This window comes from Procambarus clarkii, chromosome 84 (assembly GCF_040958095.1).
Source record: "Procambarus clarkii isolate CNS0578487 chromosome 84, FALCON_Pclarkii_2.0, whole genome shotgun sequence".
NCBI classification, from domain to species: domain Eukaryota; kingdom Metazoa; phylum Arthropoda; class Malacostraca; order Decapoda; family Cambaridae; genus Procambarus; species Procambarus clarkii.
Genome location: NC_091233.1, coordinates 9909780 through 9933157, shown reverse-complemented (window position 1 = coordinate 9933157; position 23378 = coordinate 9909780). Strand labels below are relative to the sequence as shown.

General features: G+C 44.7%; 1 protein-coding gene across 2 annotated transcripts in view; it reads left to right on the top strand.

Moving 5' to 3' along the window:
* The window catches only part of LOC138349821 (uncharacterized), a 114180-nt gene that overhangs the window by 5340 nt on the left and 85462 nt on the right, over positions 1-23378 (top strand). For both annotated transcript variants that reach the window (XM_069316540.1, XM_069316539.1), the window contains exons 2-4: positions 11993-12082; positions 12248-12359; positions 12477-12611. In XM_069316540.1, coding sequence (XP_069172641.1) covers positions 11993-12082; positions 12248-12359; positions 12477-12611 — 337 coding nt within the window. The remainder of the gene's footprint in view (positions 1-11992; positions 12083-12247; positions 12360-12476; positions 12612-23378) is intronic.

Genomic DNA, 23378 nt, shown 5'->3' with positions numbered 1-23378 from the left:
CAAACCCTCCTAGCATTACGTAAGTAATGAAGTAATATGGTATATTTTCATGATAATGTGGGTGCTGAATGCAGAACGTGAGAAAACATATATTTACTCCAAAATAATATAATTTCATTATGAAATAAGTAAATGAGTGACATCAAAGGAAGTCGACGGTCCAAGCGTCAATTTTTTTTTTTTTTTTTTTTTTTTTTTTTTTTTTTTTGAGATATATACAAGAGTTGTTACATTCTTGTACAGCCACTAGTACGCGTAGCGTTCGGGCAAGTCCTTAATCCTATGGTCCCTGGAATACGATCCCCTGCCGCGAAGAATCGTTTTTTCATCAAAGTACACATTTTACTGTTGCGTTAAACAGAGGCTACAGTTAAGGAATTGCGCTCCAATGTTGTGGAGCGACTTATCCAAGATATATCGTTGTCTGGAAAGTGTTTGTTGGCATATCAACTTTCTGTACACAGTGATCCAGTCGTCGCATTTCTCTGCTCAAATTATCACAAATTTAAATTATGATGTTAACAAGTAGAATACGTATTTTAAATAAAATCTAACATAACTAGCCAGAAAACATTTATTAAAAAATACATGTCTGGAAGTTAATAGTTTTGATATATATACTCGTTATTCGTTCCCATGCGTTCGCTACAAAATTTACCATGTACTGTACTTATGTAAAATCTTCCATTGTGTGCAGGACAAACATATCAATTGTGACACTAGCTCTCCATATATGTCAGTTGCTTAATTTAGAAACTGTACTTGTGGTCGATCTCGAACCCATATATGATGTGACGACTACTGAATTTTGTAACTAGCTCATCAAGATTGTAACTTGCTTAGCTAAATGAATTGTGGGGTTAAGTCCCTGAGCCCATTATGTGCCTCTGTAACCCTTTCCACTACCGCCAGCAAGATGAGTATGGGGTTATCTTGAGGTTATCTTGAGATGATTTCGGGGCTTTAGTGTCCCCGTGGCCCGGTCCTCGACCAGGCCTCCACCCCCAGGAAGCAGCCCGTGACAGCTGACTAACACCCAGGTACCTATTTTACTGCTAGGTAACAGGGGCATAGGGTGAAAGAAACTCTGCCCATTGTTTCTCGCCGGCACCCGGGACCACAAGATCACGAGTCCAGTGTGCTGTCCTCTCGGCCGACCTGCTCCCGGGGTGCATAATAAAAAAACTAAACTAAACTGTCTCTTCGCTCATCTCGCCGAACCCTACACGCTCTGTGATATATTGTTTAATTAATTGAGATTCACAAATAAAGTTTATAATTGTATGTGTTATTAAAAAGGCAGAGAGTTTAGTTTAGTTTATTTATTATGCACCCTATACCCATCCAGTAGGCGGTAGTGGAGAGTGTTACAGAGGCACATAATGGGCTCAGGGACTGAGCCCCACAATTCATATAGCTAAGGAAGTTATAATCTTGATGAGATAGTTACAAAAGTCAATTCACATCGTCACATCAACAATGGGCTCGAGACCGACCACAAGTACAGTTTATAATTTAAGCAACTGACATATATGGAGGGCTAGTGTCACAATTCATATGTTTATCCTACACACAACCCCCAAACCCATCCATTGGGCAGTGGTGGATAGATTACAATCAAGTCGTTTTTGCGTTTTATTCACGGAGATTAGATCTTATTGGGTGAGGAAAGATATTCATATTTTAAAGAAGGTTTCTTGGCTGACGCTCTCCATTGATGGAAAACACAACCTTTTGAAAATCAATGTTAGTTTGATCTAGATATTATAATAAACAAAAGTTTGTCATCAGAAAGGTAGAAATATAGGCTACACTTAAAATCTTTTCTCATAAATATAACTGAAGTGAAAGCGAAGATATATGCATTTTGATAGTTACTTGATGGCTAGCTCAGTGAGTGTGAAGCCCTGCACACCAGCCAATAAATTGTATAATTAGTTTCCATATATTTTAATTAAGTTTAAAAATCTGTCAGAAGAAAGGAAGATGTAGCAGTTAATGTGACAACATTTAAAAAAATATATCTCTTGAATTAAATAAATAATACCACCCTATCGCCGGTGTCCGGACACATGAAAATTTCCGAGGTATCAGTGTCCAGCCAGGCGGGGGGATCACAGGCTGCACAATACTGATAAATTATGTAATGCACAGAGATGCGTTGATGAACATTAATGTTTTATATTTTATTAAAAATACAGATATAAACTTTGTTTTCAAACATTGAATGTAACAATATTTCAAGTATAAGAACCAAGATATATTTATGATTTAACGATTTTCTATAAAGTTGCAATGATACCGTAATTGCACTCTTATGATCATCATATGACGCAGGATCGATGTCTAGGTGAATTATGGCTGACAGTCAGATTATATATGTCAACCACAAGGAGGTAATTATCAAAAGAAGGTGCCAAACCGGGGAATGTCATCCATAAGTACAGCTCTTAAGTATAACCTTATATATCATGAGAAATTCAGAAACATAAAATACATTTAAAAAAAAAAATTCATTAAAGTACTGTATATATTTTGAATCACATACTCATCCTGTGAGCCTTAGTTTACTGTGCACCCCATAGTCATCACGTCACCCAAGGGGTCCATGTATTATCCAAAGCTAATTACCCCCGAGGACCAGGCCTCCTCCGGTTTGGTTTTTGGTCCACCAGGCTGTTTGAAGCAGCTGTCATTTACACACATTACATTTATATGTGGATAACTAATCAATCATTGACTTTAACATTAGTAGCCCAACGTCTATAAGGATGATGAAATGATTTATGAGCGCCGGGCACTCAAAACTAACTAGCCTAATTTGCTACTTTTTTATTTAATTTTATTAATATATACAAGAGTTTATACATTCTTGTAAAGCCACTATCACACACAGTTTCGGGCATGTCCTTAATCCTAATTTTGACCCCGGAATACGACCCTCCAAATCGTTTAACAAAGGTACCCATTCACTGCTGGGTGATCAGAGCTAGGCTAATGTTAAGGATTGGCACCTGGTCAGTCCTCCCCGGCAGATACAAGCGAGTGCTTTACCACTATGCTATGGGGACCTGCTGTTTTTTAACCCAATCTGGCAACAGGACTCAAGAGAGAGACCGTCCAGATGTGCTGCTTCTAAACAGCACATACATAATCACTATAAACCTCTAAATATCTTTCTGGTAGAACAATTCAAATAAAATTGGTTCAACTTCTTGAATTTTTGTATTAAGCTCTTGGGGTAAAGCATTTGAACCAAAGGATTCTCTCAATCATTGGACTCGAGATCGAACACAAGTAGTTTCTAAATTAAGCAACTGACATATGTGGAGAGTTGGTGTCACAATTGATATGTTTGTCCTGCACATTTCCACAGTAGCTTGTTTGGGTTCTTCCAATTATATTAGATATCATTGCAGATAGTCTCCTAGGCACTGTATACTGTATATGCTTATAAGAAGTATAATAATCCTGAGAAATAGTGTAAATTATGTTGCACGAGTGCTTCCAGCTTGATACGATATTCCTTGATACAAGCAAGTGATTGCTTATGACGGTTAAGTAACATAGTTCATTCGTGTGCGCATGCTTGAAGAGGAAATGTTATCCACCGCCCCATTGTAAATATTTGTGGCTTTCAGACCATACGACCGCGGCTTACCCTCGCAGCGGTCGAGGGTAAGAACACCCGGATGTATACCCAGTATTACAAGTAAACATTAGCAATAACAATTATGGAAAGTTCCTTGACTTTTTTTTTTTTTTTTTTTTTTTTTTTGAGATATATACAAGAGTTGTTACATTCTTGTACAGCCACTAGTATGCGTAGCGTTTCGGGCAGGTCCCTGGAATACGATCCCCTGCCGCGAAGTCGTTTTTTCATCCAAGTACACATTTTACTGTTGCGTTAAACAGAGGCTACAGTTAAGGAATTGCGCCCAGTAAATCCTCCCCGGCCAGGATACGAACCCATGACATAGCGCTCGCGGAACGCCAGGCGAGTGTCTTACCACTACACCACGGAGACTGTAACTTATGACTTATGCATATCTCCTCTTGAGAAGACAAGAGACTGAACTTCAGCACCCACATACAACACATATGCGGGTGCTGAGAGTTTTTTTATTATTATTATTATTATTTTCTACCACAGACGTGGCCACACATTTACAATGCTAAGCAGAATATATACATTTTCTTCTGTCCTCCATGGACAGGGTTAGAGATGTGTTAAACATATAGTTCAGGGGTTTGTTGAACAATCAACCACAGAAGGTGATTCGGTGCTTTTAAAATGCTAAGCTAACCTACATACGTAAATACATAGTTACACAGATTTACGTATGCCCTACATAAAGTGTTCGATGTGTTTTTTACGGTGTCATTAATGTGCATTTACAAAGGTGAAATGTAATTCTGATGTGCATATCTACTGAAGTCTGATTAAGACGTTTTGGGGACCTTAATCATTAGGACATCCAATGATGAACGCAAAGTGAGGCGTTCTTCGACACACAAATGCATTCATGCATCACGTGTTCTAGTATTCAGGTGGTATTTTTTTATGGTATATTGACAACATTCAGCATATAATTACCTAGTAGTACTTGGTGTATAAGTACCTTTTCTAAAGGAATTGCAAAACATAATTAAACACAACTGTATTGTATAGTGTTATATATTTATTTCAGTTTGAACAATTTTTAACATTAAAGATTACATCCTTTAATTGGTTGTAATGGTTTTAACATTCAAAATCTAATTTGTTGATATTAAATAAAATAAGGTTCAAATTTATTAAGATAAATACTTGAAAAACTACTATTTGTATTTGAAATTTAAATAACATAAAACGAGTACACAATATAACAAATACCGACTATACAAAAGACTTGACATGCACTTGCAGCACTTAATTATGATATTGTATCACATTGAAAGTAATAATATTATTTGATTCAGCAAAGCATTTGGTAAGTTTATAATAATAATGTATTAATTATGTTTTTTCAATTAATTTTTCAATTATAATTCACAACTTGCTATGGCACAAGAAACAAATCCACAAATCATCATTACATTCTGTAACACCTACACATGATCCATGGTGCCAAATATTGCAACAGTCAAAGCATACTATCAGCTTCTTATCATTTGGCTTTCTGCAAATGCAGTAAACCTCAATCGAGCATGACCAGATGATTCGTTTTCTTCTCAGTGTCTGAGCTGCAGGGAATGAGGTGAGACACTTTCCTTTAAAGTTCTCTTGAAGATGTTCTCATATTCTGCACATCATACAAGGTTCACTGGATCTACACCACTTGCAAGTGATGCAGCAAACGCCACAGCATACACCCCACTCATACTTGAGTCCCTGTGTCTGCTGACATTCATTATATTGCATATCAGCTTATCATCCTGGCAATTAGCAAGAGCACACATGATAACTTCAGTAGATTTGGATGGTAATTTATGCCTGGTGTCGTATATGTTAATTTGTCCAGTTACTCCAATGTTGGAAACGGTGACCCAGTGACATCCATCAACTTGAATAATTTGAATAAATTCACCAAATGTAACTGGCCAGGAGAGGTCCCGCTACAACGCTGGGTCATGAAGGCCTTCTACGCTTGGCACAGTTTGTTTGATGAGGTCACATGCAGATTTTATATGAAGGTCAGAGAGCTGTACATATGTTCCAATGTTCATTATCTCGTCATCTGTTAAATAATTTAACATTGTCGAATGTGAATGTGTCGATTCCCGGGCGGCGCACTGAATTTTGCAACAGGTACTCTGAGAGAGAACTCTATCAACATCAGAGGTCCGAGACTGTTCAACACGCTTCCACTACACATAAGGGGCATAACTGGCCGACCCCTCACAGTGTTCAAGAGAGAACTGGATAAGCACCTCCAAAGGATACCTGATCAACCAGGCTGTGACTCATACGTCAGGCTGCGAGCAGCCGCGTCCATCAGCCTGGTTGATCAGTCCAGCAACCAGGAGGCCTGGTCGACGACCGGGCCGCGGGGACGCTAAGCCCCGGAAGCACCTCAAGGTAACCTCAAAGTAAGGTAAGGTGAAGCACAGTTATCAATCTCCTTATTGTTGCATTGGTGTGAGGAGTGGCAGTGATTGGTGCAGTTTATTTTTTCTTTAAACAGGGACATATATTTGTACTGCAGATACCAGTACAGTTGCACCATTTCTTTATATACTGTATTTTGTACTTGGGTTAGCAAGGCGAGACGCTTCTCTTAATGTAGTACTGTTGGTGGTGTTGACTGTGAGAGAATTGTGGTGTGTAGCTAGGTCTCCACCACGATATTTGGTTTTCAGTATACCATATTCACTTGCCAGGACATACATATTGTCAACCTCTCCACAAACTCGAATAATTTGTGCTGGCAATCTCGTCTCTTCACAAGCGGTTCTGTCTATTTGGGGGATAGCTACAGTGACATCACCTTCCTTAAATTTGCAAATGTTCTCACCATAAGCCTTTTTGTACTTGGCTTTCAATCGTTCTCCATTTTTTATTGTTGCCTGATGTGCATAATTTCTTAGAGCTATTCTGGCATTTGTACAGTTACCAGAAACCTGATCAAGAGCGACCTCTAGCACATCGCCACCAGCTACCTCTAGCACATCGCCACCAGCTACCTCTAGCACATCGCCACCAGCTACCTCTAGCACATCGCCACCAGCTACCTCTAGCACATCGCCACCAGCTACCTCTAGCACATCGCCACCAGCTACCTCTAGCACATCGCCACCAGCTACCTCTAGCACATCGCCACCAGCTACCTCTAGCACATCGCCACCAGCTACCTCTAGCACATCGCCACCAGCTACCTCTAGCACATCGCCACCAGCTACCGCTAGCACATCGCCACCAGCGACCTCTAGCACATCGCCACCAGCGACCTCTAGCACATCGCCACCAGCGACCTCTAGCACATCGCCACCAGCGACCTCTAGCACATCGCCACCAGCGACCTCTAGCACATCGCCACCAGCGACCTCTAGCACATCGCCACCAGCGACCTCCAACTGAGAGTGTGCACCAAGTATCTGTGTGTGATAAACATTTTCTGTATCCTCGTCAGTATTAACTCCAGTTATTTCTTCCTCATCTATTACTCCAGTACGTGCGCCTCCTAGAATATATTTCCTCTAGCATGCATGTCAAATACTACTTCGTATGGCAATAATGTTGTAGTCTCTGAAATCGTGATATTCATGGCATACATAACTTTTGGTAACCATGATACCCAAGGAAAGCTTGATTCGTCATTTAAACCTGCATCGATCTTCAACTTGCGGAGTTTGTCCTGAATGACTTTGTTGCCATTTTTGACACATCCCGGGACTGGGAGTGACGAGGTCTTCCAGTCAAAAAAATTGTATCACCCCCCCCACTTATCAAAAAGACATTTCAGCATTAGGTTTACAAACTCTTTGCCATTGTCTGAATTGAAAATTCTCGGTTTTGAGTGCTTGGCACTCATAAATCAATCTATATTCCGTATAGACGTGTTGGATTAATTTTGAAATAATTTAAGCTAATTTGGGCTACTAATGGTAAAGTAAATGATTGATTATTTATCCACATATAATGTAATGTGTGTAAATGACAGCAGCGTCAAACAGCCTGGTAGACCAACCGGAGGAGGCCTGTGGTCCTCGGGGGTAATTACCTTTGGGCAATTATACAGACCCCTTGGGAGACATGATGGCTAAGGGGTGTACAGTAACCTAAGCCTCAGGATGAGTATAGGGTGCACAATAAACTAAGACTCACAGTATGAGTATGCGGTTCAAAATACACTGAGACTCGCAGGATAAGTATGGAGAACAGAATAAACTACAACTCGCACGATGAGTCTGTGGTATTCATGCTCTATATTAGGTAAACTAGAACAACATCTCTGTTTTCAAAATTTATAATTTAAACAAAATTGGAAATATATTGCGCCTTAATCCGCTTGACCATCACGGCCGTCAAAAGGAAGTGATAGCCGAGGCTATTTGAGCCACTTCCCCGACGGCAACTCGGATGGTAATCTTGGGCATAGCATTTCACCAAATCACCTCATTCTTTGGGGCACACGTGAGGAACACAAATTGTGTGTTATTTGTGTTCCTCACGTGTGCCCCAAAGAATGAGGTGATTTGGTGAAATGCTATGCCCAAGATTACCATCCGAGTTGCCGTCGGGGAAGTGGCTCAAATAGCCTCGGCTATCACTTCCTTTTGACGGCCGTGATGGTCAAGCGGATTAAGGCGCCCTGTAGTTACCAGTTGCGTTGCTTCTGGGAGTATGGGTTCGAGTCACTTCTGGGGTGTGAGTTTTCATTCGCATATAGTCCTGGGGACCATTCAGGCTTGTTCGCATTGGAAATATATTGTATGTTTCTGAATTTGATGATATAGAATATATTTAGGTTTATAATAAAGGTAAGAGTGGCTGTACTTGTGGAAGACAATCCTCAGCTTGGCACCTTCTTTTGATAATTAATTGCTTGGGGCTGACATATATAATCTGACTGTTTCAACCATAATTCACCTAGACATCGATCATGCATCATAATTAATATACATATAGAATATATCTTTACTTCTGTTTTGTGTATTAAGGTGACTTAAAATTTATAAGTTAATTTCTTTCTGTATATGATGATAGTGTGCAATTAGGGTATCATTGCAACTTTATGGGAAATCGTTAAATCATAAATATATCTTGGTTCTTATACTTATATTGTTAAATATTCAATATCTTATTATATATTGTATATACTGAATTACATGTATATATACTATGCTTATATTATATATACTGAAATATTGTTACATTTAACGTTTGAAACAAAGTTTATATCTGTATTTTTAATAATATATAAAACATTAATGTTTATCAGCGCATCTCTGTGAATTACATAATTTATCAGTATTGTGCAACCTGTGATCCCCCCTGGCTGGACACTGATACCCAAGTAGCTTTCATGTGTTCGGACACCGGCGATAGGGTGGTATTATTTATTTACCTTAAGATATATATTTCTTAATATGTTGTCATACTAACGTCTACATCTTCCTTCTGACATATAGATTTTAAGGTTCATTAGCAAATATGGAAATTAATTACACAATTTATTGACTGGTGTGAAGGGCTTCACACTCAGAGCTAGCCATCGAGTAACTATAAACTATCAAATAGCTATACAAATGCATATATCTTCGCTTTCACTTCAGTTATATTTATGACAAAGTATTTAAAATGTAGCTTATATATCTGCCTTGCTGCTGACATAGAAAACATTTGTTTATTACATTATATAGATAAAACATTGATCTTCAGAAGGTTGTAGTTGTAACATCCATTATGAACATTATTATTATTGCAAAGAGTAGGAGTTTTAAAGTCTCGTTTGTATGGATACCTTCTCATATAGGTGTTGTCCAGCATGATGACACAAACAAGGTAGCTAAAACAGAATGTGATAAGTCTGAAATTGAGTTGGATATGGGCATTCGAATCTTCTGTAAATGCCGCAATATTTTTGGTAATTAGGGAAGACAGAAGAGCAGTCACTGACACACAAAAACAGAAAGCACGAGTATAAAGAGCCTGGGGTTAATTTTCTCCTCCATTTTTATATCAGGCTTTTCCCAGTCTCTGTGTAAATTTCTGCACGCCTGATTAATTTCCGTATTAATTCAGCTAGGGTTTACCATTATGTCTTTCGGGCCTCTTGGCCAGGCTTCATTAACCCTTAACATGCTCGGTGTTTAATATCCTGTCATCCCCACAGACGCATGTCATTTTGAAAAAAAAACAAAATTTTTCTTCCTAACCTGTTCATTTGTGTTCACTGATCACAGGGAAAATAATAAAAAAATCGTAAGTGGCATATATTACCCGCTATAGGGCGGGGAAGTCTGGCAAATTATAGGCGCTGACTCAGCATGCGTCCCAGGCGGTCTGTTGCTCGCCAGCTGTTAGGCCGGAGTTGCCACAAAGAGATAATTACCTAATTATTTCAATATGTCTGATTGATTTTTCATAGTTTTTTTGCTGTAATATTATTCAATAGTGTGTAGTTTGATATATTTATATAATAAAATGAGTGAATCAATGCTGTACTCAAAAATATGGTGTGCATATTGTTGATTCAATTATGTTCATCAATCAGTGAACAAATACTTTGTCGGTTATTACACTATAAGCACAGGTTATATATAAGTACTGTATCTGTATGTTTTGTTCACTATAACGAACCATTAAGTAGCTATTATGAGTCAAAAAGTAACGAGGAGTGACCGCCGTGTACCAGCCAGCCACTCCCGCCCTCCCTCCAGTCATCTGACTCCCCACATTCTCCTCCCACAATACTGTTTTTGCTATAATTCACTATATACAGACATTATATATAAGTATCTATATGTTTTGTTCACCATAACTGTACATCTAAGCTTGTATGGTGAGTAAAGGCACAAAGACGTAGGACCTCACACAGTCAGCTGATGGCTGCCGCCCTCAAGGCCAGACGCACTAATATTTCTCCTCCAACAATACTGTGTGGTGTTATTACGCTATATATCTTATATACAGACGTTATATATAAGTATTTACATGTTTTGTTCACCATAACTGTACACCTAAGCTTGTATGGTGAGTAAAGGCACAAAGACGTAGGACCTCACACAGTCAGCTGATGGCAGCCGCCCTCAAGGCCAGACGCACTAATATTTCTCCTCCAACAATACTGTGTGGTGATATTACGCTATATACACACATTATATATAAATATCTACCTGTTTTATTCACCATACTTGTACAAATAAACTGGTATGGTGCCCAAAGACCATTGTAGTAACCAGTAAACAACACCGTCGTCTGCACGGTGGCGTCGTGCAGACAACACCACCGCCCTCACCAAAATAGCGGCTACAAACCTTCTCTTGCTGTTTATACCCTCTATACACACGTTATATATAAGTATCTACATTTGTGTTCACCATAGCGAACCACTAAGCTGGTATGGTGAGTGCAGTCAATAAAAGATGGCGCCACACAGTCAGACATCGCCACCACCCTCCCTCCCACAGCATTACTCCTCCCTCCATGGCGCACAGCGCTAAATATCACCACAATCCTGCTATTATCAGAACCCTGGTCAGTTTTATCACAGTCAGGGGTCTTCTGTAATAATATCATCACTACATAATAGCATTTACAAGTATATTTTGGCATTTTTAGGCGATGCTGTGGTCACAAGTTGAACAGCAGTGCTGTTAGCTCATGCTGCGTGCGTCAGGCTTGGTTGCTCACTCAATACTGAGGCCAATAACACCCGGGAGTTTGGCCCACGATTTTTTTTTAAAATGGTGTCTGTTTACAAGAGCCCTGATGAAGGTGTGGTGAACCCCGTGTATCCGCGGGCCGTTTAAATCTTGTGTAGTACTCCAACACATCATATGACATGATGCGCAGTTGACTGGAACAACGTCCAAAACGTCATATGACGTGATGCGCACTTTAAGGGTTAACCAGGCATCTTGCCTGCCGGTGTAGCTCGGTAAACCCCCTCCCCTGCTGGCTTCTTCTCATTCAATGTGTTTCACATGATGATGTACTTTACCTTTTAGTATTGATAATGCTGTTATTCTATTTGACCTTATATGCATATATCCATATAGAGCATTCTATTTTGAACAATTTAATACTAAAATGAACAACGTAGTATGAAAAATGAGTTCAGAAAACTGGAAAGGGTATAAACATTGGGGTGTGGTTGTGCACTCAACTCACGGGCAATGCCCGGCCGACCTTACATTGTTAGGAGGGGGGGGGGGGGGCCTGTTGGCCCAGCCTAAGTGCTTAGAAATTTTTAACAATGATGTGGCTAATACACTGATGTTGAACAGGAAAAAAAATCACAGCTTGAAATTATAACAAAACTAAATTGTTTTTATTTTTTTACAGAAGGCTGCACCCGAGTATGTTGTTGCAAAGTTTGTGGACAGTAATACATTTTCTGTTATTCACAAAACTTGGCTGGAGATAAAAGGAAATGTAATTACAACAAAATTTCTGTTTTGCTTTATAGACTAAACATTAATTTGAGTTCTGCATATATAGTACTGTATACATAACAGAAAGGAGGGTTTATTTGTAAGGGAAGGTTTTATAATGGAAGCAGTACTTCATTTATAGTTAAGATTTTTTTTCCTGTTCCAGAGAGCATACAGCTACTGGCCATCTAGTCATGCGGCGTTAAAAGCCCAAACCAAAGAGGCACCTGATAAGGAGAGATGGAGAAGACATAAAATACATGCCATTTCTTTTGAAAGTAAATAGGGTTCTTTATTTTTTGAAAGTTTTGTCTAAAATCTACTTTTGTGAAATAGTTTAAAGTGAATTAAAATTATTTGGTTGAAAATAATATTTTATGTATATGTTTTTACAGTGAATTGGGAAAAGGCATTAAGACGGTTGAAGAAGTTAGAGGTTCTTCAATCTGATGGATTGGCAAACAAGGGTACTAGAAGAGTGAAAAGAAAAAGGAGATATATTTCAGAGTCAGAAAGTGAAACTGATGATGGTAAGTGGGTAGTTTCATGTCTCAAATGGGGAAGGATACCTAATTATTTCATTGTTATTTTTCTGAGCAAGGTACCACACTTATGGTCCATCCTGACACAATACATAGGCTTGACATTAGTTCCCCTCTCACCCCAGTGTCAAGGAACATTGTGAGTGGTCTTGTCACACATTTGGGGTGATAATACAGTAGAAAGTAACTATGCATGGCCAAGTTGCCCTGTTATTCAAAATGATTAAATCAAAATGCTTAACACCACCCCCTTCCTTCTGCAAGCCATATTTTAAATCGCATGTAAAATGAAATACAGTGTGTCCTCGCTTGAACGAACTGTATGGGACGAGGCCGATTTGTTCCATCACAGAATTCATTCTACCCATCAGCCCCCAGGCTATCCCTCCCCTTCCATGTGAAAAGAATAGAGGTCCTACATCCATTATAAAGAAAAAATCACAGAAAATCTCTATGCATTTATCATCTTGAACCTGGCACATGATAGAACAATCATTGGTGAACAATTCCATATCAAAATCACAACTATGTGACTATTATTGATGTCCGCAAATATGACGTAATGACAAGGATATCATAAGTATCCACTCGATTTAACGGCCTATATGGGGTTGTACCCTGGTCGTTATTTCCAAAGCTCCGATATTTTCAAAGTTAAGTGTCGGTAATTTTTCAAGTAATATTCAGGTAAGATATATTTTATATAGACAGCCACTTGGTTCACCTTTCTAGTGCCTTCTACCCTGTGATGTCACAGATTCACGGCACATTGTTTTGATTTGTCATGAGGCTGGAGTATTCATTCCATGACTTTGTTGGACATATCTGCACAATCAAGGAACATCCATGCACCATGTTGGCTCCAAATGCACTCGTTGTGTCAGTGATGGCTGACTGGTGGGTGGATGGGCAGGCAGGCAGGGATGGAGAGGCTGAAATGTAGGCAGACAGGCTGGGAGGTAGGCAGGGAGGGAGAGGGAAGGAGGGAGGCAGGCAGGCAGAGCTTGGGAGGGAGGCAGGCAGGCAGAGCTTGGGAGGGAGGCAGGCAAGCAGAGGCTGGGTGGTAGGCAGGGAGTGAGAGGCAATGAGGGAGGCAGGCAGAGCTTAGGTGGGAGGCAGGCAGAGGCTGGGTGGTAGGCAGGGAGGGAGAGGCAAGGAGGCAGGCAGACAGGCAGGCAGAGCTTGGGAGGGAGGCAGGGAGGGAGAGGCAAGGAGGGAGGGAGGGAGGCAGGTAGGCAGAGCTTGGGAGGGAGGCAGGTAGGCAGAGCTTGGGAGGGAGGCAGGTAGGCAGAGCTTGGGAGGGAGGCAGGTAGGCAGAGCTTGGGAGGGAGGCAGGCAGAGCTTGGGAGGGAGGGAGGCAGGCAGGCAGAGCTTGGGAGGGAGGCAGGCAGAGGCTAGGTGGTAGGCAGGAAGGGAGAGGATGGAGATGGATGGTAGGATGGAGATGGATGGAAGGATGGAGGGATGGATGGATTAATGGAGGGAGGGAGGGAGTTAGAGAGGGATGGAGTGATGGATGTTGAGGTGAAGCAGAGACAGCGTGTGTATATGAAGTATGGGGGTGGAGGTGGTGTGTCGGTGGTGGGGAAGGGACCAGCTCACTGATAAGCCGAACACACTTGACCCAGTGAACCAGATTTTTCTTAAAATTTTGGATGGATGGATGGAAGAAGGGAGAGATGGATGGAAGGAGGGAGGGATGGAAGAAAGAAGGGAGGGAGGGATGGAAGAAAGAAGGGAGGGAGGGATGGAAGAAAGAAGGGAGGGAGGGATGGAAGAAAGAAGGGAGGGAGGGATGGAAGAAAGAAGGGAGGGAGGGATGGAAGAAAGAAGGGAGGGAGGGATGGAAGAAAGAAGGGAGGGAGGGGATGGAAGAAAGAAGGGAGGGAGGGATGGAAGAAAGAAGGGAGGGAGGGAGGGATGGAAGGAAGGAAGGAGGGAGGGAGGGATGGAAGGAAGGAAGGAAGGAAGAAAGGAAGGAAGAAAGGAAGGAGGGAGGGAGGGAGGGAGGGAGGGATGGAAGGAGGGAGGGAGGGATGGATGGATGGATGGATGAAGGAGGGAGGGAGGGATGGATGGAAGGAGGGAGGGAGGGAGGGAGGGATGGAGGGAGGGAGGGAGGGAAGGAGGGAGGAAGGGATGGAGGGAGGAAGGGATGAAGGGAAGGAGGGGAGGGATGAAGGGAAGGAGGGAGGGATTGAGGGGAGGAAGGGAGGTAGGTAGGAAGGGATGGAGGGGAGGGAAGGAGGGGAAGGATGAGGGGTAGGAGAGAGGGATGGATGAAGGGATGAAGGGGAGGGAGGGAAGGATGGTTGGATGGGAGGGAGGGATGGAGGGAAGAAGAGAGGGATGGAGCGATAGATGTTGAGGTGAAGCAAAGACAGCGTGTGTATGGGAAGTAGGGGGGAGGAGGAGGGGTGTCGGTGGTGGGGAAGGGACCGGCTCACTGATAAGCCTAACACACTTGACCCAGTGAACCAGATGTTTGTTAATTAAATTCTGGATGTACATCACCATGTATATTTTTGCTTACAGATTTTGTGTAGTAATATTAGGATAATAAAAAATTATAAAATACATGTGTCTCTGGCTGGCTGGCAGTCTACTGAGCCATTTCCCAGAAGGGTCTTGGGGGGGGGGGGATGGGGAAGGCAGGAAGTGAGGGTGTTAAGGAGAGCAGGAGTAAGGGTGAGGGTGAGGATGAGAGGTAGGCGGCCTGCTTGCCATGTGAGGACCCCCTGATGCCAGAACAAACCCAATACTGACCTTCGGTAATATTGACCGCCAGACTGTTACACGAGACTCTAAATACCGGTCTCCCAAACTGGTCGTTATTACCAGCAGATCGGTATAAAAGAGGCCGTTAAATTGAGTGGATACTGTAATTCTACAAGTATCAGTCTCGATATAAATATCCAGAAAAATCCATTTATTATGAATTCTTCCTTTTCTCTATGGCATTTGATAGAGCAATCACTTATAAACAATTTGTATATACAGTATCCACTCAATTTAACGGCCTCTTTTATACTGATCTGCTGGTAATAACAACTGGTTTGGGAGACCGATACAGTATACTGATACTGTATTGTACAGACCGATACTTCGGAAGCGTATCAAGTCTGTCTGAAACATGTTCCTTTGAGGAAAGCCAGAAAGAGATCCAATGCAGACGACACTATAAACGCAGGAAAAAAATAACGGAAATGCTTATACAGACACGAATTTCCCGTCCAAGAAGGAATAATTTAAATAGGGAGATTGAAGAAATCGAGCAGAAATTGAAACACTCATATCAAACTGAAGAAAGGCAGTTAGAACAGAAAGCAATTCAGAAAATAAAGAAAAATCCAAAATACTTCTTCACATATGCTAAATCAAAAGCAAAAACTACTGCCAGTATTGGACCTATGAAGACCTATTGGACAAGTGAAGGTTCATACACGGAGGATGACAAAGAAATTAGTGAAATCCTAAAAAAGCAGTATGAGGACATGTTTAGCACTCCAATAAACAACATGAAAGTGGAAGATCCAGACAATTTCTTTATGCGGGATATTCAAACCCCTGTAAATATAACTGATATCAACATGAGCGCACTAGACTTTGAAAAAGAAATTGAAAACATGCCCATGCACTCGGCCCCAGGTCCAGACTCGTGGAATTCAAAATTTATAAAGAAATGCAAAGTAGCACAGGCACTCGGTATAGTGTGGAGGAAGAGCTTGGACACGGGGAGATACCAGATGCACTTAAAGTAGCAGACATAGCCCCTCTACACAAGGGAGGGAGCAAAGCATTGGCAAAGAATTATAGACCAGTTGCACTAACATTGCACATAATAAAAGTATTTGAGAGAGTGATTAGGAGTCAGGTCACCAATTTCATGGAGACCAATGACTTTCACAACCCAGGCTAACATGGATTTCGAGCAGGAAGATTGTGCCTCTCACAGCTACTTGAGCACTACGACAAAGTCACTAAGGCATTAGAAGAAAAACAGAATGCTGATATGATGTACACGGACTTTGTAAAGGCTTTCGATAAATGTGACCATGGTGTGATAGCACACAAAATGAAGTCAATGGGAATAACCGGTAAAGTAGGACGCTGGATACTCAATTTTCTGTCAAACAGGACTCGGTGAGTAACGGTCAACCATATAAAATTTAGTCCAAGCGCAGTTAAAAGCTCTGTACCTCAGGGTACAGTCCTTGCACCTTTGCTTTTCCTTATTCTCATATCAGATACAGTGGAACCTCTATTAACGAGTGGCTCTATTAACGAGTTTTTCCAGTAACGAGCAAGCCACTCGCAGCAAATTTGTCTCTATTGACGAGCTCGCCTCTATTAACGAGTGAAACCACATGGCGCTTCCTAGCGTCTCGCGGGTTCTCGCAAATTCTCGGACGCCTCCGACGCCAGTGTTGTTGTTGTATCTCACACGACAAGCATCCCTCTGGATTTATTTGAGCTTTTCTTCGGGTTTTTAGTGGTTTTGCGACTACAATTTGTAACACACGATGTCTCCAAAGAAGCTGCTTGCTAAAAGATAGTGTTGTCAAGAGGAAGAAAGACACAATTACTGTGGATTTAAAGAAGGAAATTATAGCAAAGCATGAGTGTGGTGTCTGTGTGATTGATCTCACAAGGAAGTATGGCAGGTCCTCATCAACAATTTACACCATTAGTAAGGGAATGAGGAGGTAAGGGAGGATGCTGCCTCTTCCACTGAGATCAGGGAAGTGTTTGGAATGTTTGAAAAGGTGAATGCATTCTTGGAAAAGCTGCCCTGATAAAGCAGTGACAATCCGGTGTGTGAAAATGTTTAATTAATTTATCACTTTGTGATAACACTTTATGAAAGTGTTATCACTTTCGCAGGTATATGTCGCTTGAACGTAACACACTTTTTTTCTCTTGAATGCAGCCAAACACCGCGCTCAAGCGTCATTTGAGCAAATATTTCTGTAAAATCCAATTCTTATCCGATCGACTTGGGGTTTGTATACATGTTTGCCATGAAATTTCCGTTTTCTTTAATAACCACATTGCCTATTTGAGAAAACGGCATTGTATTGTATCTTCGTGGTAAGACTATTATATTGTTGACACGACGAGTGTAATCAACGTAGTTTTTTATTTGGTGCTGGTCTAATGCATCCTTGTGTGACATTTGAAATGAAATTTGGGTGAAATTCCCAAGAAGAGAGAGTCCGCCTGACTCAGAGGTGGATTCTCCTTCCACACCATAACCCCTCTCATCCTTCCCACCTCCCCATCGTCTCCCTCAAGCCAGCAACTACTGTCTCCACTCGTTCATCCGGACTATATGGGAAGGACCCCCAGCCGGATTAGCACGTTTTTCAGATAATCGTACTTTTTCACCTACGAGTCCAAAACTAACCATTTCCAACTATTTTTATACTACAAATAACATAATTTGAATTGACATGCCACATATAATTATTAAATATTCAACTAGAAACCTCAACTTACCTTTTTGTTGTTCGTCTTCTTGATTGATGACACATCTTGAAGTTAAAAATTCTTGACAATTTACGTAACTTATAGTAACACAACACTAAAATTAACACTTAAAATTACTGTACAGTTCATTAGGCAAAGTTAGTTCTCACTGTCTGCTGAGGATGCCTCACTGGTTGAAGGCACTTGGGTTGCGTGTGCCGCCTCACTTGTTGAAGGCGCTTGGTTTGATTTTCGTACCATATATGAATCAAGTGTTGCTTGCCTTCTGTGTTCACTGGCCAGTTGTATGATCAGCTTTTTTGTTCGCCTAAGGTACGGATACATGTTTCCAACCTCTGGATGAGCACAATTTGATGAAAAATTTATTAATCCGTCAACATACGTCATGAGTACACTGTATTTCGTGGTCATTGGTGTTGGTTCTTCACTGCCTTCTTCATCCTCTTCGTCCACCTCACCGGTAACAGACTGTAGAATCTCGTCTTCACTCATCACACCATATCCTGGATCATTGGCATCTTGTTCAAGCCAATCAACCACATCCTGTCTTTCTAAGTTTTCGCCGGCATTTCTAAACATTCCATGGATTTCATCTGTAAATCCTTCAAAATCCATTTCTTCATCCTCTTCATTTCTGACCGTAGACATGAGTTTTTTCCAGGAATTTTTCAAAGTCGATTCCTTTAATTCACTCCACACCTTGGCCCAGTTATAGATGGCTTCCTTGATTGTATAGTTCTTCAAATTCTGAAGGTTTTTTTTAGCCCTGTTATCCACACCGAGTTCAATATCTTCCAGAAGAGGCAAAACCACCAAAACTTCGTTTAGCATTTTTTTGGTGTACAACCTCTTCGTAGCACAGATAACTCCCTGATCCATAGGCTGAATGAGAGAGGTTGTGTTAGGAGGAAGTGCCATACACGTTATCTTGCCATCATGTGAGGTTAACGTGTCAATTCTGGGGTGGGCAGGCGCATTATCAAGCAACAGTAAAGGCCGAACTTCGCTTGGCCTTATTTTGAGTTTCTTAATTTGATAGGCACGAACTTCCCTGCAGAACACGTCATGAAACCAGGAAAGAAAGATCTGTGTAAACCATGCATTTTCTGGGGGGAGCCCCGTCGGCTCCCCGGAGCTATCCCAGGCTGATATGCTAATGTCAGACTTTGGCATCAGTCATGTGTATGGAGTTCTTAGGCCTACCGGGGACCACGGCCAGAACCGGGCCCCCTCAGAGAGGCAAGGGGAGCAATGGCCTATAGAAGCCCCCGTGTAGTTGGAAGCATTCTATGTCTGCCATCGACCGGAACAGGCACCCAGAAAGGTAAGCGCCCCAAAACAAACCCCTATTCTGGTTAAAATTGCTACCTAAAACCGAACTAGTGGATAGAACTCCCCAACCGAAAACAAGCAAACTAGTGTGACGTCACACACTGCCGCGCCGCTGTCTGCGCAGCTCCCCCCTCCCCGGGAGGGGGAAGGGGGGAGCCCCAGACCCCCTGCGCCGGCTACCCACACCTCAGTTCTTGAGGCTGATGCTATAGGCGATGGTCGTGTGCTCTGGCTCCGGTGTCGCTACTGCACTGTGCTTTGCGTGTGGTGTTAGTTTTGTGGGTGCGAGAGCCAGGAGTTATCTTCAGTACTCGGGCTGCATGCGCCTAGGGCTGCCTTCCCTAGGTGCCCTGTAAGTACTGCCCTTGGGGCTTGGGGCCACCTTCCACAGGCTCCTCGGGGTCTGCCTCTGCTGGTCCGTTTTACCTTTCGGTTTTTCGGCCGCCTGTTGGGCTCTTGGGTGTTCTGTTCTCCCTTGTTACCGGCAGGTAAGAGGCAGTTTGCACTGGTAGGGGCGCAGGGTGGTGCTCAGCTTGTATTTCCCGACATCGCGGCCGGCTCTGTTCCTTGGGGTTCGCTGTCCTCTTGCGGGGTTTTGTTTTTCTTTTTCTTTTTGCCTGGTGGGGGGTTCTGTCAATTTATTCAGTTTGTTTTTGCCCTTCCACTGTTCTCCTCGGTGGCGCCCCCTGCTAGGTCCCCGTGAGTGTACACGTCCCTGGGGTTCAGCTTTAGAAGTTTGCTTGGTAGTTTTGGGCGCCGGTTTGCAGCACCCTGCCTGGGACTACCTGAGCGCGAGTCCTCTTAAAGTAAACGCTCAGGACCCTGGGAATCCCCTAGGGGGCGCGTGGGTCCGATGGATGTGACCCCGGAGTCCCCACTCGCTGTGTGCGAGTTTGAGGGTTGCTCGGTCCCCTTGTCTCAGGGTGACCCTCATTGTTTTTGCCTCTGCCACGCTGCCTGTTGGGTCGGTGATACTTTCGACCCTGAGTCCTGTGAGTGTTGCTGCTTGCTTGTGACTCAATTTACCCAATCTTCTGATGATTCTATTCGGGTACGGGCGGCACGTGCGTTGCAGTCTAGGTTTCGTCTGTTGCAACGCGCTCGGTTGGTTGCTTCCCCGGATGCCCCGGGGCTGCCCCGCTTTGCTTTTCGAGACCCGGACTTGGGGGTGGGGGTCGCTTCGATCCTGGTTCAGTCCGCACCTCCTCGTCCTTCCCCTTCTGTTCGTTCTGGTCCCCCGCCCCTGCTTCCGGCCCCGAAGCGTCTGAGGGTTTCGGGGTCGGAGCAGGGGTTACTTGATCTCGAGACTCGGGCAGCTTCGGGGGTTGCCCCTTCCGGGGGGGCGGCAGAGGCATTCGAGTCTTGTCTCCCGGCCGAAGCTTCAGGGTCTGACCAGTGGGCCCCCCTTCCTCCAGCTTTTCCGGCTGCTCCGTCCTTGTCTTGTGGGGTCGGGGCTTGGGGAGAGGACTCGGCCTCGGGTCCTGTGGTGACGGACCTCGAGGCTGGGGAGGGGCTGACTTGGGGGCATTGGGCCCCGCTGGACCCCGCCTGGGTTTTTCTTCCCACTGAGCGGGGCTTATTGTTACAGGGAGTGGGGTTTTCTTTTCCCCCCTCTGCGTACGAGTTGGATTTGGTGTCGGCCCCTCCCCGGGTTCGGTTCCGTGTTCCCCCGGGTATGTCGGTTCCGTCCTTCCGGAGGTTTTCGGCTTATAGCATCCAACCTGGTGTGGTGCGAGCAGCCTTTGCAGCTTACCTCCTGCATGACCCGGATTATGCCTCAGAAATGGATCCGTCCACGTTCAGGTTTGGGACTTCGTCCCTTTCTGGCTCCGTTACGAGGTTCCGGAGTCGTCCTGGCTAGCAGACTGCCCCTTGTTTGGTCTGGATACCTGGCATTCCTTCTGTCGTTCCCGCACGCTGGAGTGGCGGGAAGCTTCCACGGTGCTTCAGGTTTTCCTGGGGGGTGAACTTGAGTACCTGAGTGAGTGCTTGTTTGCCCCTGCACTTCCCCGCGATGTGGGCGTTATTCAGCTCCATGTGCAGGTTCCCTCCCTTTCGGCGGCGCTCGTGGCGGAGGACTTGCGCGCCCGGGGCCTTTTGTGTTCGGCCTTGCGGTTCTTTTCCCTCCTGGAGCTGTCTTCGGATTGGCTCGTGGAGGATGTGGGGACGCTTGGGTCCGTCGCGGGGTCCGGCACCTTGTCCTCGGCTGCGCGTTCGTCGGCTGCCTTGTTGAAGCTGTTCACGCCGATTTTGCGGGATGCGGTTTCCCTATTCTATGCTTCCCGTCTCGCGTGTCGGCAGGCGGTGCTGGGTTCCTCCGTGGAATCTGCTTGGGCTCTGGCTCTTAGGCGTTCTTCACCTTTTTGTCCTCTCCTGTTTGGGGAGTCGGCCGTGGCGCAGTTTATTCAGGCTGCGTCGGCGGCTTGTCGTCCGATGTCGGACTTGTTAGTTTTCCGGGGGGCCCGGGGTGGGTCTTCCCGGAAAGGTCGTGCCAGGGCTCGGGGTTCCTCTCGTCGTAGTAGGCCTCTGGTGTCAGGTTTGGGGTTGGCTCCTCCTGCGGACCCTCCCTCGTCTGGTCGGCGCGGTGTTCGCGCTGTGCGGGGTTCTGGGTCTCGTAAGGGTCGCCGGCCCTTTCGCGGTTTGCCCCCTTGACGGGGCGATGGGGGGGCGGCTTGCGCTGTTCGCCCGCGCCTGGTCCGATTCGTGGGCCTTTCGGGTCGTGTCTCGCGGCCTGCGGTGGCGTTGGGTGGCCCCTCCCCCCCTTTGGGGGGTCGGGGCTGGCAGGGCAGGCTTCTTCCCCTGCGCTCTGTCGAGTCGTCTTGGAGTGGGTACGCTTGGGCGTCGTCGAAACGACGTCGTCCTTCAGATGGGTTTCCCGTCTGTTTCCGGTTCCGAACCGGGACTGCGCGGACCTGCGGTTCATTCTGGACTTGTCCCGTCTGAACCCCTGGGTTCATTGCCCCTCCTTTCGGTACTACGCTGTCTCAGGTTCGGCTCCTCTTGGAGCCGGGAGCTTGGATAGTGTCCCTGGACCTCTGGGACGCTTATTGGCATGTCCCGCTTCATCCGCGGTTCAGGGACTGGCTCGGTTTTGTAGTGGGGCGTCTGAGTTACCGCTTTCGTTGTCTCCCGTTCGGGTTGAACCTGGCACCTCGCGTGTTCACACACCTTACACGGGTTGTGGTGGCTCGTTTGCGTCTCCTAGGTGTTCGGGTGTTGGCCTACCTCGACGACTGGCTGGTTTGGGCTCCCAGCCAGTCAGCTTGCTTGCTAGCCAGGGATTTGGTTCTTTCCCAGCTCGCCGGGTTCGGGTTCTTGGTGAACTGGAGGAAGTCCCATCTGGTTCCCTCTCAGGTTCGGACTTGGCTGGGTCTCGTGTGGGACTCTCGAACCGCCTCTTTGTCTCTCCCTCCGGAGTCTCTCCTGCGGCTGCGGTCCCGCCTTCGTCTGTTTCTGGAGGGCCCTCGGGTCACCCGGCGGTTGCTCGAGGGGCTGTGCGGGAGCCTGAACTTCGCGATGGTGGTCTACCCGCCGGGTCGGGTTTGGCTTCGACGGCTGTTCTGGTTCCTTCGGGGTTCCCCCTTCCGCCTCTCTCGCGATCGCAGAGTTCGACCCCCGGGGGACTTGCGTCGGTTGCTGCGTCACCGGCTTCCTCTTCGGGTTTTTCGGGGTTCAGTGCCTTGGCGCCTACCCGAGCCCTCGCTCGATGTGTACACGGATGCGTCGTCTCTCGGCTGGGGTTTTGTGACCAGTGCTCACCAGGCCGGCCAGGGGCGTTGGGATCCGTCCTTCCGTCGAGCTCACAGTACGGTGCGGGAGTTCGCGGCGGTGTGGTTTGCTCTGGGGAGGATTCGGGTGGCCCGCGGATCGACGATTCGGCTCCATTCGGACTGCTCTCCGGTGGTTCATTGCCTGAACCGCGGGGGTTCGATG